Below are 17036 nucleotides of genomic sequence, written 5' to 3'. Positions count from 1 at the left end.
AGTTTTCATAATGACCCATTTGATTACAACTGGTTTCCACAGCAATAGTTGCTGCTAATGTCGTGTCAAAGGCATTGATACAAAGCGCAGGACCACACCCCTCCACTACCAGTCATGAAGACCACTCGGAGGAATCAGAAGACTCAGATGACTCAACAACTGACATTAAACAACCAGAGGTGGTTGATGAACCCACACCACCTCCAAGACGAAAGAAGGACCTCAAGAAGTCTATTAATAAGCCACTAGTGGTGGCTAGGACAAAGAAAGACTTCTCTCAATTACATCAAGAATTTGCTCCTAATGAGGTTAGAGTATGTATATAGTGTTGTGAACTGGTATGGTGTGTACACTAGTGTGTATTGTACTGTAGTGTAGTGTACACCTTATTGTGTAGTGTTATAGTAATATGCATGTCATAACACCTTATTGGGGTACCATGTGCATACCTAATTGTGGTGTTTTGGCAGCAGTTGCTGGAGCAGAGGAAATTAACTGATGAGGTATTGGCTACTGAGTCACATGATCCATCAAATATCCCAGAGAAGCCCCGAAGAAGAAAGAAACATTTCAAGTTAGTAACTAAATGTAGTTAATGCTTATATTAGAATAGTCAATCTATTTTTGATCACTAAACTCGTGACATGATTTTTGTATCACCGGGTACATGAACCCTGAGGATTTATAATAGAGCAGTTGGTGAAAAGGAGGTTTCAATAACATGATGAATAGTCTCGTATTTTAACGTAATGAAGCTTCTTGACGTATTTTTAAATTCCTCGCCAAATGACAAAAATACAGCCTGGTAACTTATATAATAGTCACTCAGAATTAATTTTATTTTTATCCACGTTGAAAGCATTTTAGAATTTGGTGCAGTACTTACTATAGTGAAGGGGCTATTATTAGTATACAGCATGTTATGTACATTGTGTAGGTCACCTACTGAAATTGATCAAACCAATCGTGATGAGGATCAAAGTGAAGATCATGTGATCCATGACCCAACAGATGATGACATCACTGATAATGATATAGTAACTGTTGATAGCAACTTCGTGACAACTTCAGCTCAAATGAGCGATGTTACTGACAATCTGACAACTGAATCTTTGACGACACACATGGATCATGTGAGCCTTATGGAAGATCACATCACCACACCTGAAGATCATGTGACTTCCACTGAGGATCACATAATCACACCTGGGGATCACATAACCATGCCTGAGGATCATGTGAACATCACTGAAGATCACATGATCTCCACTAAGGATACAAGCCTACAAACAGATGAACATGTTACCATGCCAACCACTACTAATGCTGCTTCACAAGGTTAGCTCTATAATTTTATTATTATTGTGGTTTCATAGATGTGATCTTGTAGGAAGTGAGTCACCTTCCACAAATCGTCGCAAGAAAAAGAACAAGTTTAAATCAAAGGAGTAATAAATAATATTTTTTTTGTATTGCAATAATTATTATTTGTTCAAAGCATTTAAATTACTGTAACATTTGTCACACACACGAACTGGGTCACTAAAGCCAAGACTGAGTAAAGGATATCTCTTTGTAGTACATGCCCCACAATATACACCCCCACATCTCCGACAGTGATGCTGTAGGGATCACATGATCATCAGCACAATAACAAAGCAGACTTACCCGTCGTTTAGCAAAGGTGAATTCCCTGTTACAAGCCATACAAGACTCTGCTTCTTTGTCTGGTACCCAAGAATGTATCACAGTACAGCACATGTGGTCTGCCCCACAAGCTATCAACTTTACATGTTTATCAGCTAATGCCTCAACCTCTGTTGGTATACTCCTATTAAAAATTGTTAATAATGTGTTCAACATGATGCATACCAACCTGTTCTTGGTGTCACCATGACCCAACTGGCCTGTAGCACCAAGTCCCCATGTGTACACTTTGCCTGAGGCTATAATACACATTATGCATCATGTGACCCACATAGTATGGTGTGTGTACCTGCTAATGCTGCAGTAAAGGTAGCTCCACATGCTACCATGATGATATTAGCCCCAGGGGGTGTGACCACTGCTTTGGGATGATTATATTCCTGTAGATTACTATTCAATCCTAACTGTCCACCTGTATTGTCTCCCCAGCAAAACACAATCCCATTGGCTATGATAATATCCATTATGGGAGATCATTAATTTTGATCCACTCGGCTAACCTGATAGTGCTACAGTGTGTCCGTCTCCACAACTGACATCAGAGATCACATGATCCTCCTCAAGGGGCTTTACAATACTAGGGGTGTGTCTATTGTACTGGTCCTCTTGAGCTAACTGGCCTCTCTCTCCCCAGCCCCACATGAACAGCTTTCCACTAGACATTAAGGCTGCTGAGTGGTATCGACCACAACACACTTTACATGCATCAGATATCCCCGACACTTCTGTTGGCATGGTTACTGCAGGGGATTGCCCCAATCCCAATTGACCATATCTGTTCTGTCCAAATGAAAACACCAATCCAGTGTCGGTACATACTGTAACGAAGACATTAATACATGTATAGACTCTGATCCTGTGAAATCAGGGGCGTAGGAAGCATGGGTGCTTGGGCACCCATAAATATTTCCAGTGGCGTAACTAACGGGTGTCAGCACAGTGTACTATATATTACTGAAAAGATCGAGATATTCTCGAGGATATTCTAATAGAACAGTCAATGACTCTAATAAAGCAGTCACTCTCGACACTTTTCTTTTTTGGCCTTCAGCTTTACCACTGGGCACCCATAAGTTAAATATCTTCCTACACCCCTGGAAATGGTGATATTACAGTGTATTAATGACATTATACTGTGTAATAACAGTGCAACAAAGCCAGTGTGGGCTAAACAAAATCAAGATGGTGTCAAATTTAGGGGTGGGACAACCATTTGAATAGTTTGTATTCATATGAACACTAGTTCATCTTGGTAAGTTGTGAATGGTGCTTTAACTTTAAAAATTTCACTTGTTTGCACCCAGCCCTGATCATCACAGTACTTTCAAGTGCATAAGCTAAGCCTATCTGCAGGTGTAGGCAACCTTGTTTCACTACTTCTTTATTTCTATGATCCCTAATTGAACTTTTCTTTCTCAATAAAAGACTTGTGGGTACTTTGATGTATATGGCTTTGCATGCAGCTGGCATAAACATGATTGCAACAAACATTTCTTCTTTTTTTGTCAAAGTTAAACACCTTAACTACTGGAGCCATACAGGTCCAGTAAATTATTTGAAGCATGGCTTCACTAGGTTTTCTCTTCTTAACTTGTGTTTATAGGATGGACACCACAGTCAATACTGAAGTGTGCACACCCAGAAATCATGGTTCAATGTCATGGTTTGGACATTCCCTTTCATTTGTGGCTTATATATACACCAGTTTCTAAACCAGGTACATGTCTAGGCATTTGGCTGCATGGAAAACCATGTGCCCGCATGGAAAACCACATGTCTGCATGTCTGTCCAATATCCAAGTGAGCAAACAAGCTATGAACTACAGAAAACTAGACAGATGCTAAAAGCATTGTGGGGAGAGCCTGATCTAGAAGACATGCTAGATACACATATGGTAGCAGCTATAGGATCAGTAGTTAACACTTGAATTATTGGGTGTCATTCAGTATAAACCTTTATTAAAAGCTGGAATGTGTTGACCCCTTGGACAGCGACAGACAGTGGTCTTCGTTGAAACATCATGTTTCTACATGTATAAGGGGGAGAACACCTCAGTATTCTGTGTACAAAATCACTGTGGCAAGTTCACTTTTGAATAATAACACTTATAACTACATCCTATTGGTGATAGAGAAAAGTCAATTGTTATTGATAAAGTCAAGCATTTAGTCTGCTGACTGAGTGTTTGCTGAATGGCAGTATTCCAGTTAGATACTAGCTCTCCCCCATACGAATATTAAGTGTCTTTCCCTTCTTACAAGTGTGTTCTTTGCTGGTCATTGTAGCACAGTCACTCTCTGTGCCTAGCGAATATATATAGAGTGCAAACAGTTATGTCTTTGATTCTTGAGCCCTCTCATATTCTCTTCTCCTTAATCTCTCCACATCAATCCATGAAATATTTGTGCATGCAATGTATGTACCATGCTCAACTGACAACATGGGGGCACGGGATTCTTGAGCCCTCTCATATTCTCTTCTCCTTAATCTCTCCACATCAATCCATGAAATATTTGTGCATGCAATGTATGTACCATGCTCAACTGACAACATGGGGGCACGCTGAATAAGAGCTGTTTACACACTATATTCAAGGATAGCTCTCAGTTTTTGTTGTGTTTACTTGAAAGGGTGTGTGGCCAGTCACTGATACCACCCAGGAATGGATTTGAAAGGGGAATATCCCTTTTGGAGCAGCCATATATTTGTATTTGCATATGAAACGATGACAAACTATAAAACAGTTGAGAAGAATAGTAGATATCTGTGCATAATGTTAAGAGTTGCATTTCCTTAGCAATGCATAGCAACACAATCGATGAGTATGAAATAATTGGTGAATTACAGAATACATTTGTACTGCTTGTAGTTACAAAACAAGCTGTTCTACTTCTAAAAACCAGGCACCCAGTAAATACTATCCCTTGAATTAATGAACTAACACACAGCATGCATTCTTGTCTTGTTTTGTAACAATACAAGCAGTACATTAAACATATTTTGTAATTGACCAATTATTTTGTAACTCATCAATTATGTTGTCGTGTATTGCTAAGGAAGTGCAATCTGAGCAAATCACAATATACGTACATACGTACATACCTTCTTAAGTTTGTCTATCATGTTTTCATACGCAAATCCTCTACACAAAGCCTTGAGGCTGTTCTAAATTTTTGCTTGTGTACAAAGGGGATACGCCCCTTTTCAACTCGAGAAGATACACCATTCCTGGTAGTTTATAAGGCCTGCTATGTTGTTTTCAAGTCATCTCCAACAGCTAGAAATTCCCTACCTCCCATAAATAACTGATACTCACCAATAGTGTGCAAAGCTCCACAACCAACATGTTTGATCATCTTTCCCTTAAGCTGTTCCACTAATCTTGGCTCCAGCTGCTTATTAGCTGACACTGAGTAGCCAAGATGAGGTCCAGCCTTACCCCATGTATACAGCTCTCCAGTATCTGCGGAATGTAGGGTGGACAGGGCTGGTAAAGGGGTGGGGCTAGCTCACCACACAGTGCAGCAGAATGAAACTCATGGCAAGCAACTTGGACAACATCAAGGCCTCGTAATGGAGTGTCAATCATTAGAGGTGAGAACCGATCCCTCAAGTGTCCCTGACCCAGTCTCCCATAGCGACCAGAGCCCCAACTGAACACTTCACCACTGTCTACAATAAATGGTCACATAATTAGAACACGCACACACAACACAACACACCGCTCAGTGCTATGGTATGGGCTACACCACACACAATGTAAATTATATTCCTTCCAAGCAGAGCATTAATCACACGAGGTATTCTCTCCATCTCTTCTTCACCATGACCCAGCATCCCTCGATAACCTCCCCCACATGAGTACATGTCACAAGCATCTATCAGATCACATGATACTCATACACAACGGCAGCAACACTTACTCTGCTTCACTGATAGTCTAGTTTTTATACCACTCTTCTCCATCTGAAATAATGTTACCACTAAATGTTACCACTAACACATACTTATGGTGATCTAACAACCTTACCACTAAAGTGCTAGGGACTGTCCGAGATGCTCTCGTACCTGCCTGCTTTACAGCTTCTACATCATCAAAGCCTTTGAGCAAAGCCTGAGGGGACAAATGATATGAAAAACAACACCATGTATCCCACTAGTCTCGCGTGGCCAGACCGCTTTTTTCCCCACCCAATATACGGAAAAAAAGCGGTCTGGCCACGCAAGACTAGTATCCCACCTGCAGCGCATATGTCCACACATCAAATTCTTCACGATTAGCACACACAATGTCCAGTGACTTGTCTGAGTACATTGCTGAAAAGGAAAAGGCCTGCAAAGAACATGTCACGTGATACCAATAACTAGTAAAGTACCTCATATTCAGGTAGCTTGCTCTTCTGGAACACAGCCGTAACCTGACCATATTTTAACTCTGTAATTTCTGTTATGTTAACAGTCTTCTCAGCAGCTTTATTACTAGCGGTACCCCAGCTAAGGCGCTTCAAGTCCGGGGACAGACTGAAAAAGCGAAAGTGAGGGTTACCCTATACAATTAGTAACATCACTACTAGCTCATCCATTTATTATTACTATACACGTACAGTTTTTCTGGCCTTTAACAAAGAACTACCCTCAATTAGTTCCGCTATACATTCCGCTTCTCTCTTAGTATCCGACATTTTGCAGAGCTCCAAACTGAATTTTGTGGTGCAGTAATCAATAGTCCTCATGTCGGGAAGTAATCCTCTTACAGTGCTCTCCTCGTACCATCGCAACGTCGAGTACGACTTTCGTGAGGAGACCGGACCGCCCCATAGCAAGAAATTTGTGTGTGCGTGCATTTTGCTCGGACAAGAATTTATTGGAGTTGCTCGAAACAAGAAGGATGCAAAGCGCGCAGCAGCTGCGGAAGCGCTAAACCGATTGTATAATTTAAATTTGAAGTTGGGCAAGGAAGAATTAGGTTAGTGTGAAAGGTTGTGCGTGAATGTTGCATCACGTGTGCTCTATGCAGGCACGGAAGACGACGATTCCCCCGCCGCCGCCGAGCCGCAGAGTTCAGAACAACAAGCTGATTCCACAGTAAAACGGGAGAATACGGAGCAGGGCGAGTCCGTTCCAAAGAAGAAGAAAAGACCAGACCCTTCAGCCAATGTAACCACCAAACACCCAGTTTCCTTGGTAATGGAAAAATATTCCGGAGCAGTGTTCCAAAACACCAGTGATAACTGTCCTGATGGTGTCACTCATGAGTTCATATGTGTCTGCAAAGTTAGAGGCTGGGATTTCATTGGCAAGGGGAGCACCAAGAAGATAGCTAAATATAATGCTGCAGTGAACACGCTCAGAGTATTAGATAACACTTATGTTGTTGTTGACGACCAATTAGCTGCGGGCTCATCTGAGGAGTCATCCACCAATAAGATTTTAGCTAATCGTGTAGCTCAGCTCAGTGAGGGAAAGTTGTTGGAATTATTGGATGGCAACACAGGCTCAGAAAGACGTGTCACTGCTGCCATAGTAATGTTCCGAGGCTCCACTGGGATGGGTGTAGTTCAGCCCGATGTTGGTGGTGAGGTGGTTGCCATGGGAACAGGTTCCAAATGTATTACAGGTGAATACATTAGTGCTAACGGTTTGACTCTTCAAGATAGTCATGCTGAGGTGGTTACTCGAAGAGCTTTCTTGCGATTCCTCTACTCTCAACTTGAACTGTGTTCACGAAGTTGTGAAGATGCATCCATATTGCAGAGAGTTGATTACAGTGGCAAGTATGCTGTACGCCCTGGGGTTACGTTTCACATGTACATTAGTACAGCACCATGTGGTGATGCTCGTTTATTCTCACCTAGCGATGAATCCTGTTCCTTGGATAGCCATCCTGGCCGCCGGTCTCGTGGCATGTCAAGATGCAAGATAGAAGCTGGGGAGGGCACTGTACTTGCACCATCTGTAGTACAGACAATGGATGGAGTAGTGAACGGTGAGAGGCTCTACACAATGTCTTGCAGTGATAAGATTGCTAGGTGGAACACAATGGGACTGCAAGGTGGTCTGTTATCACTTCTGTTAGAGCCAATCTACCTTGATTCCGTCATTGTTGGCAGTTTGTTCAGCAAGGAGCACATAACACGAGCATTGTATGACCGAGTCAGTGCCACACAAGGTCTTCCAGAGGGTTACATGCCCAGGCTCCCTTTGCTAATGAGCATTTCAGACCCCCTACCTCGTGTTACTGGCAAAATGAGTTCTACAAGTATCAACTGGAGTTGGGGTGATCCCTTGCCCGAGAAGATACGCTGCACTACAGGCAAGCAAGACGACCAGAGTCCTTCACGATTGTCTAAACAAATGTTGTTTGAACGTTTCTTGTCACTATGGGATACAGTAGCATCACCCAAAGCCATGGAACATGCCAAAGAGTTGATTGTTAGCAAAAAACAGGCAACAGCAAAACCTGTTGTTAACGAGGATGGTGAGGAAGAGCCTCCTGTGATTGAGAAACCAGATAGTGTTGATTCTCGTGACATTAGGAAGTTCTGCAACTACCATGATATGAAGTCTCTTGATGCTGATTACTGGAATGCTAACAAGAAATTTGTAGCCCATTTTGAACCACTTTGGGGGCCCTGGGCATCGAAGCCTTTAGAAGTTGACAATTTCTATGTTGATGATTATCTTACTGCAAACTAGGAACATTGACTTATGTAGGAGGAAAAATATATATTAATGTACGTTGCTGATAACTCAATTTTGTTGTTTTTATATACACACATATCATTGCTGTTCATCTTGTTGTAATTCCTTAAGTGTACGAGTTAGTTTAACTGCTTCATCTGATGATGGTTGATATAAGCTCTGTAATGACGATAGTCATGTTGGAGTAATTAATGGGATTTACCCACCTCTCCTAATTCATAGATGTGTACTTGACCCTTAGCATCACCGATGACGACCATTTTGCCATCCACAGTGAATTCCATAGCATTAAGGGTAGCACCAACATTTTCAACAACCACAGGGACCTGATAAGAGCAGTGACTTCAATACACAATAGCTGTCACCCGCACGCCTACATACCTCAGATTCTGTGTTGATGTCCCACAATTGTAACTGGCCCATACCATTGACACAACCAAACACAGAAGGGTGGGTAGGGGACCACTGCACATCATACACGTAGTCACTCATACACTCAAATGAGAACAATGGTTGAATACTAGCTGACTTGCTCTAAATAGAAACTAAATTAAAGTGTTCTTATTAATGCTCATTACTTACTGAAGATACCACATCAGATTGTTGCTTGCTACTCCACAATTTAACAGTCCAGTCAAATGATGATGTGAGAAACAAATGAGACAAGTCCAACTATGCATATTTAATATGAAATGCTATGATCCCATGATCAATCAGCCACACCCCTCACCTGTGCAGAACTTGTATGACAGGATATTCCAGTTATTGGTCCAGCATGGCCTTCAAACAAGTTCACCATTCCTGGCTTGCTGTTTAACAATGTGAAACAATCAGTACTGTTAATTCAAAATAATGCCTACCTGCCATGTCTTACAGCTTGATATGCCACACACTCTTGGCTGCCAATCACAAAACGGTTCACATCATTTGGTGCAAAGTTCATGCAGGACACAGCTATCGGTCGGGCCTGCTTACTCTGCAACTCCATACTCTCCTAAAAGGAGGGGCTATAATAAGGGTGTGTGGCTAGACCAGTAGCAAACCTGTGGTTGAGACAACATGTCCAAACTCCAAGAACAAAGTTTACCATCAGAGGAAATTGTTATCAAATTGTGAGCATTCTCTGTGCCAACCACACTAACGCAGTATACTGGGTGTGTGTGTGCTTGTGAGGACAAGGGTGACCTTTGAACTGGTATCCGTCGATTACTACGCATATCCCATAATATCACCTGTTCGCCATATGTGTAGTAACTGAGACTACTACGCCACACCCACCTGTCCACTCAGAGTTCCACCAATCAAATAACTTGGATGAAACTTAGCAAATGTCGTTGAGACAACAGGACTCTGGATACAATGACATCATTACTGGATCACACAATCCCACCATACCTGGCTATGGAAAATGTAGTCAGGTGTGTCTTTACGAAAGTTAACATTCCACACAAGTGCCAACCCATCACTATCATTCTCTCCACCGTTAAACGATGCCAGCAGCAATTCGGGGTGCTACGGTAACCAGTGATGTAACAGTAAACTAAACATGCTCTATGCTTACATGTGGTGACCAGTGAGTATCCATGGCAACACGCCCTTTACACAGTTTCTCATCACAAAATACATTTCTACGAATCACTTGTGCCCCAAGGCATTTATCAGCTGCATGTTCCCTATCTCCATCATCAAGGTAACAGTCAAACATGATGTCACTTTGATCAGTTAATGCTCTTTCCATGACAAGTGATGCTCTTGACAGGAAGCGACAAAATTCATCCGAAGACATCACAGCTGCTCGTTCCTCTTCTGTCAACTCTTTTGCTACAAGAGGGGCATCAAATAGCAAAGATAATAGCTATACATGTCATCCTACTGATAACTAGCTATATATTACTCTTTTCTAGGAGGCTGGTCATGCATCATCATTCATCTCAAGAAATCCATGTCATACATGTCCCAGGGCCCTTCTGTTAAACACATTACATCCTAGCTCCAGTGTAACTAGTCAAGCACAGAGGTCATTATAGGATGACTTCAGACTGCTAATGCAGATGTGTAAAACAAAAACTTCAGTACATGGCATCATGCTTGATTGAACAATCGCACACCACCATAGTGATTATGCTGTGTGAACGGCTGTCTCTGGACCATGGGAAGGGGTGTGATGGGTGTTTTGTGTATGGTATAGGACAGTGCCTATGAAATTACTTCTCAACTTGGCATTACATTTTTATAAGTCTTGCAGTATGTACACAGTTTACTGCTCTGTGTACATACGCACATTAAGGTGCCATTAGTTACATGTCATTGTCATAGGGTTGTGATGGGTTACAGGATTAGAACACAACAGTAAAATTATAATATTAAGGTACAAGGTGGGCAACATTAACACAGGCTGTTAAGTACGACACAGGCTGTTAAGTACGACACAGTTAATCAATGCATACTTGTTTCATCCACCTGTTCTTCACTCTGCCTCACCCCCTCTGGGACTTCTGCCCCCTCCTCAGGCTGCTCCACTGGTTCTGCTGTTGGTGGACCATCAGATGGCATGACAACCATTGCCTCCTCTGCTCCCTTTACTATAGAGTCTAGGGTGAAACCATCATAGTAATGATAATGGATTCACATGCACACGTAACACACCCTCTAGAGTCAAATCAGTCTGAACACATTTAGTGTACACCTCTAATTCAACTGGACGAATATTAACACCACTCAATTGGTCTATAACTAACTTGACAGGTTTCCTATGGTCGAATCATGCGATCAGCACAATCTATATATTGCCCACCTACCTTTTCCTTGACAACACTTGATTTTCTTTAGTTTCCGTAGCAACTTTAGTAGTATCACCAGTGGTTGCTGCTGGCAACACATTACTAGGTTGCTCAGAAGCAGTGTTAGTTGGTCCAATCAAAGAGCTCACTAGTTGGTCAACATCCTCTCGCTCCTTTGATCTTGTATCATCAGGCTGACCTGTCACCTGTTATGTAATTGAATGTATACCCTCAGGGTCTGTATTTGTCTACACTACTTGCATACTAAATGTAAAATGTGACAAGAAGTGCTTTTATTGCTGTCAAACACCAGATATCATTCTAGTCATTCTTCATGTCACATGTTAGCACCCCGGTGATACTGCGTAATAATTTAACGGGGAAATTTTTGACGAATTTGGCAAATTGTTGCAATCCGTCAAATTTTTCCTGTCAAAGCTCACCTGACTGGTTAATTAGAATACTGAAGTCAAAATTTTCCTTGTAAATATTTGACAATGGTGAATTCGTCAAAAATTCCCCTGTCAAATTATTACGCTGTATGGTAGCCCATATTCTATGGATAGCACAACATTACACACACTGTAGCACTGTACTGAAATTAAAAAGTTTAATAGCTAAGATGCATGTCACTTAGCTATTAAAGGCAAGTAGTCTTCTAATCCATTATCAACTAAAACAGGCACTGGAGAGTGTATGTAGATAGGAAGAGCCTGTGTGATTCTCACAAGTCGTGGTTTTAATCTATCACATCCATGTGAAATGCTACCAGTTTGGTAAAGATTTTTTCAGCATACATCTAGGCATAGTTATGAGTAGCTACTAAAATCATTCAATTATTAACAAGGCGTACGTATTGTCTGTATCACTTCCATAGATAGTTACTTGGTAATATACCCCATAGTACCCCCAAGGTACTGAGTCCATGTTGCACTTCTAGTACTCATACTATAGCTTTCTCATACTTTCACATAATAATCAGTTGATATCCAGTACTACACGCACTGTATACTATCCCACTAGAGACAAGAGAGTAAACTAATGACCGTAAATTCGGAGAGTGACATACTGAAAACTTGACACACAACAATCGACCATCTCTACTGAGTAAATGTATTAGAATAAAACATCCATTACCAATTCTTTATCATGTGTCTCTTTCTTCTTCTGCTCGCGTGCTTTCTTTAGCTCCTCGAGCTTCTGGCGCTTCTTCTCCAACTCCGCTTTTCTGTCAGCCATTAATACCACAATCGCTATTTACGCTGGTCACGTGCACAACAAGCATGGCTACAGAAGAAGGTAGGACAGGTTTGTGTTAACAGTTATCTTATTCGCTATGAAATAAATTTGGTAGGTAATAACAAAATGGACTCGCCCGTTACTGTTGGTGGTGGGAAGAAAAAGAAAAAGACAAAGGCTAAAACAGTGGCCTTGACGGAGTTTCTAGCTGACAGTTCTGGCTCTGCTTTTCCCGCCCCGCAGCGTACCACTAGCTGGGCGGACGCTAGTGAAGATGTTGACAGCGATGGTAAGGAGCTATTTTTGCAGAGTAACAGTTGTTTACGCGGTCAGAATAGATGTTGGTATTAGTTGGCAAGAACCGACCAAGCAAGTAGACCGCAGAGCGTTACCCACCGCTCCTCGTGCGTCAACCCAGCCTCGTGTGGAGATGTCCAGACTACCGTCGAAGCCTCCATACACCGCGTACATGGGAAACTTGTCATTTGAAGTGGAAGAGGATGACATACTAGAGTTTTTCAAACGAAGAAGTGTCAAGGTATAATGTAATGTTACATTGTATTGTGGTTTACTATGTATAAAGGTGACGTCAGTAAGGCTACCTCGAGATCCCAGCAATCGTCTGAAGGGATTTGGCTATGCCGAGTTCGAAGATTTGCAATCATTTATGGATGCGTTGACATTAAATGACGAGCAGCTTCGTGGTAGACCAGTGAGACTAGATGTTGCCGAGGGTGATGAAAAGACTGATCGCCGTGGCAGCAGCAGTAGTCGATCAGAGTTTGACAGTAATGATTGGAGGAAACCTCAAGACTCAAGGTGAGCATTAAGCTGCACTGTTAAGTGATGGGGTTGATATAAAGAGTGTATATACTTTACAAGTACACGAAAAAATTTGGAATTTTCAACTAGGGTAGGGACCATAAGCACATCGATAAAAAGTACTGAAACAAGTTGCAGTAGTCCATGATATTAAATCATAGTAAAACAATTAGAAGTGTTATATCCCTACTGTGCTTAAGAACAGAAATGCACAGTAGGGATATAACACTTCTAATTGTTTTACTGTGATTTAATATCATGGACTACTGCAACTTGTTTCAGTACTTTTTATCGATGTGCTTATGGTCCCTACTCTAGTTGAAAATTCCAAATTTTTTCGTGTACTTGTTTGTTAACTTTTTTCTGTAAACAATTTTATTATGACTGGTGAACCCACGCATACTGCATCTGAAATGGCACCATGCGCCCCAGCTATATCAATCATCGTCTGAACAGTGAAGTATCCATTGTCAGCTATGTTCAACCTGTTATACAGCATTTCGACTTTCCGGAAGCACCTCTACAATCTACGCATACCAAAAGAAATGGTGCCGCACCCCAATTTTATTAATTATTGTCTGAAAAGTGAAGTATCCATTACGCTTTGCTGTCGGCTATGTTCAACCCGTTACACAGCAATACAGATCAAGAACTGTTTGAAAAGCATCTCTGCAATCAAAATAGCCACTATGAAAAATACTGATGATTTCCGTTTAGAAGGGAAGCCATCACGTGTCCGCACCAAATCGACACCTTTCCCTGCAAGTTTCCCTGTCAGTAAAGATGAATGGGACACAAAGGAGGGCACTGGTAAGTCCATGAAGAATGCATTGTACGTACTGCGGTATGCCAAAAGGCACCTGTCGGGCCGAAGCAACGTCGAACAGTGAAAAAATCAAGCCCGTAGCCTTAGCCATTATCGAGTTACGCTTGTCTGAAGGCATCAGTCAGTTACTTACTTACTTACTCAGCCAGTAGAAATTCCGTCGAATACAATTTTTTAAGAATTCTGTAGCAACTTGTTGAAAACATTTCGGGTCAATCTGAAAGCTTGTTTGGGCTTAGTTTTTACCTCATCAATATTGCCTCATCATTGTCAGGGAAAATTGAGGCTGGTTTTTGGGTGATGTTATTTTGTGGGCCACGCCTACTGCTTTGTGGTCCCTACTATACAGTTACTATCGTACTGTATGATAACTGAAGATTACTTTCCAACTACAAAAATTTGGTGAAGTGGACAATCGTGTATTTTGATGAGTAAAATTTTATGAAAGGCTGATGCTTTATTTACATGTTTGTTATTTGTGAAAAAAAAATTTCTGTTGAACTTTTGCGCTATATGTGTGTCCTTGGATGACTGTAGGCTTTACAGTATGTAACTGCATTACAAGTTCATGCCTGGCTTCCTGGGTAAACAGGGAATGCATGTGAGTATAAACTGTAAGCAGGATTTTTTCGAGGAAGACTGTTTTGCTTCTTCAGAGCATTTATAATACTCACGCAATAGCCATTTTGATCGAGCTGCTAATTTCGAGGGAGACCATTTTCATAGATAGTTGCCAATTCATGAAAAATTGCAAAAAAGAAATTTTCTTTTCCTGCTCAGAAAAACTCAGTATATGATATGTTTGTAGTGTGTGTGCATGTGTGGCTGCATGCATGGGTGTGGATGCACGTATGTGTGTGGTGTGCAATGTGTCTGCATACACGCATGCATCTGTGGTCTAGAGTGATGTTCCATTTTGTTAATGGTGTGCACAGTCATACTCACATCATCGTATCTTTTAGGAGTGGATCATATCGATACAGAGATGATCAGAGGGGCCGTAGTCAAGATGGGGACTACTACAGAAGACCATCAGATGGACCAGGATACAGAAGAGATTATGATGGTGATGGCTATGGTAGAAGAGGCCGCGATTTTGACTACAGAAGAGGAGATCGTGATACTGACTTCAGAAGAGGAGATCGTGATACTGACTTCAGAAGAGGAGATCGTGATACTGACTTCAGAAGAGGAGATCGAGATACTGACTTCAGAAGAGGAGATCGAGATACTGGCTTTAGAAGAGGAGATAACAATACTGAATTCAGAAGAGGAGATCGAGATACTGACTTCAGAAGAGGAGATCGCGATGGTGACTTTAGAAGAGGAGATCGAGATACTGACTTCAGAAGAGGAGATCGAGATACTGACTTCAGAAGAGATCGAGATACCGACTTCAGAAGAGGAGATCGAGATACCGACTTCAGAAGAGGAGATCGAGATACTGACTTCAGAAGAGGAAATCGAGATACTGACTTCAGAAGAGGAGATCGAGATACCGACTTCAGAAGAGGAGATCGAGATACTGACTTCAGAAGAGGAGATCAAGATACTGACTTCAGAAGAGGAGACCGCGATACTGACTTCAGAAGAGGAGATCGTGATGCCGATTTGAGAGATAATGATATTGACAACAGGAAAGGAGATCGTGATACTGATCATAGGAGAGACAGTGAAGTAGATAGCAGGCAAGAAAGAGAACGTGACGTTGATCTAAGGCAAGATAATAGTGTAGTGGACAACAGGAAAGATGGGGATAATGATACTGACCACAAGAGAGATCGCAGTGCTGATTACAGGAAAGATGGTGACGCTGACCATAGAAGAGATCACGATTCTGAATACCATGACACTGGAGAAGATCGTGATCCTGGATACGGAAGAGATGGTGATACTGACTATAGAAGGGATCGTGATACTGGCTACAGAGGATATCGTGATGGCGGATACAGAGGAGATCGTGACAGTGGTTACAGGGGAGACCGTGACAGTGGATACAGACGAGATCGTGATGCTGGTTACAGAGGAGATCGTGATACTGGGTACAGAGGCGATAGTGACTATAGAAGAGCAGATAGAGGGAGAGGAGACCGAGACAACTATAGACGAGGTGGTTATGAGTCCAGATATGACGAAAGTAGATCAGGTGAAGATGCACCCAAAGGTAAGAGGCCTTATTGTATTAGTGTACATGTGATGGTGTTTCATTAGAACGGCCAAAGTTGCAACTACAACCTCGTAGCCGTCCCATAAACAGTGATAGTGATGATACTTCCCGATCATCCATATTTGGGAAAGCCAAACCAGTGGATACGACAGCTAGAGAAAAAGAAATTGAAGAGAGATTGCGGCGTCAACAAGAGCAGCAAGACAAACCCCGACCAAGTTCCCGTGGAGAATCTCGTAGTGACTCCCGAGGGGATTTCCGTGACTCTCGGAGGGATTCCCGTGACTCTCGGAGGGATTCCCGTGACTCCCGGGGAGATTCCTGTGACTCCCGGGGAGATTCCCGTGACTCAAGAGGAGATTCCCGTGATTCAAGAGGAGATTCCCGTGACTCACGAGGAGATTCCCGTGACTCACGGGGAGATTCCAGAAGTGATGCACGTCGAGATAGTTCGCGTGGTACTACTTCACGTGCAACCGATAAAGAGCAAGCTGTAAAGAAAGTTGTGAAGGAAGCTAAGCCATCACCATCAACAGGAAATGCTTGGCTAAAGGGAAAGCCCCGTATTCTGGAAAAACAAGATGATGCTCCAGTAAGTAGCATGAATCATTGCACTAATAGTGATAAACTTTGTTGCAGGTTTTTAGCCAACCTAGCAAGTTTGCAGCCTTACTGGCAGAAGATGACCATTCATCACAAGACGAATAGCTATAGGAATTTTAAATTTATTTCTTGTCAATACGTATATTTGTGGTTTATCCCGTTTATTTATCCCGTGTTATAATTGTTTCC

At 41.9% G+C, this 17036-nt stretch overlaps 5 protein-coding genes across 10 annotated transcripts in view; 3 read left to right on the top strand and 2 right to left on the bottom strand.

Annotated features, from left to right (window-relative positions):
- Window positions 1-1534, top strand: part of LOC136268532 (uncharacterized) — a 10660-nt gene extending 9126 nt beyond the window's left edge. The window contains exons 7-11 of one of the 3 annotated variants that reach the window (XM_066063899.1): window positions 43-308; window positions 471-574; window positions 938-1185; window positions 1228-1338; window positions 1391-1534. In XM_066063899.1, coding sequence (XP_065919971.1) covers window positions 43-308; window positions 471-574; window positions 938-1185; window positions 1228-1338; window positions 1391-1452 — 791 coding nt within the window. In that variant the 3' untranslated portion in view covers window positions 1453-1534. Of the gene's footprint in view, window positions 1-42; window positions 309-470; window positions 575-937; window positions 1339-1390 lie in introns of all 3 variants that reach the window. The other 2 variants (XM_066063898.1, XM_066063897.1) reach the window with 2 other exon arrangements.
- On the bottom strand, window positions 1441-6541 carry LOC136268529 (uncharacterized). The gene is made up of 13 exons (XM_066063892.1): window positions 6313-6541; window positions 6085-6255; window positions 5949-6041; window positions 5739-5822; window positions 5632-5674; window positions 5431-5586; window positions 5222-5380; window positions 5025-5171; window positions 2208-2525; window positions 1997-2155; window positions 1877-1946; window positions 1669-1831; window positions 1441-1622 (listed from the first exon to the last, which is right to left on the bottom strand). Exons 1-13 carry the CDS (start codon window positions 6439-6441, stop codon window positions 1485-1487), a joined length of 1830 nt encoding a protein of 609 aa, XP_065919964.1. The 5' UTR covers window positions 6442-6541; the 3' UTR covers window positions 1441-1484.
- LOC136268526 (double-stranded RNA-specific editase 1-like) lies at window positions 6382-8551 on the top strand. Its single transcript, XM_066063890.1, has 2 exons — window positions 6382-6674; window positions 6726-8551. Exons 1-2 carry the CDS (start codon window positions 6440-6442, stop codon window positions 8402-8404), a joined length of 1914 nt encoding a protein of 637 aa, XP_065919962.1. The 5' UTR covers window positions 6382-6439; the 3' UTR covers window positions 8405-8551.
- Window positions 8438-12479, bottom strand: LOC136268528 (cytoplasmic dynein 1 intermediate chain 2-like). The gene is made up of 14 exons (XM_066063891.1): window positions 12328-12479; window positions 11209-11396; window positions 11057-11160; window positions 10858-11001; window positions 9972-10231; window positions 9806-9922; window positions 9689-9760; window positions 9454-9642; window positions 9271-9404; window positions 9141-9219; window positions 8993-9082; window positions 8792-8944; window positions 8617-8736; window positions 8438-8569 (listed from the first exon to the last, which is right to left on the bottom strand). The coding sequence occupies exons 1-14, from the start codon at window positions 12427-12429 to the stop codon at window positions 8489-8491; spliced, it is 1833 nt and encodes a 610-aa protein (XP_065919963.1). The 5' UTR covers window positions 12430-12479; the 3' UTR covers window positions 8438-8488.
- On the top strand, window positions 12441-17033 carry LOC136268523 (eukaryotic translation initiation factor 4B-like). 4 transcript variants are annotated; one of them, XM_066063887.1, is made up of 8 exons: window positions 12450-12498; window positions 12545-12718; window positions 12768-12967; window positions 13013-13248; window positions 15040-15482; window positions 15621-16241; window positions 16289-16836; window positions 16884-17033. In XM_066063887.1, the coding sequence occupies exons 1-8, from the start codon at window positions 12474-12476 to the stop codon at window positions 16950-16952; spliced, it is 2316 nt and encodes a 771-aa protein (XP_065919959.1). In that variant the 5' UTR covers window positions 12450-12473; the 3' UTR covers window positions 16953-17033. The 4 variants fall into 4 exon arrangements, with proteins under 4 accessions (XP_065919957.1, XP_065919959.1, XP_065919958.1 ...); XM_066063886.1 differs by having other exon boundaries at window positions 15040-15590; XM_066063885.1 differs by having other exon boundaries at window positions 12441-12489; window positions 15040-16241.
- Window positions 17034-17036: the final 3 nt, after the last annotated feature.

This window comes from Dysidea avara, chromosome 10 (genome assembly GCF_963678975.1).
Source record: "Dysidea avara chromosome 10, odDysAvar1.4, whole genome shotgun sequence".
In the NCBI taxonomy this organism is placed as follows: Eukaryota; Metazoa; Porifera; class Demospongiae; order Dictyoceratida; family Dysideidae; genus Dysidea; species Dysidea avara.
The sequence above is the reverse complement of the archived record's forward strand: the minus strand, read 5'-3'. Positions and strand labels throughout refer to the sequence as shown.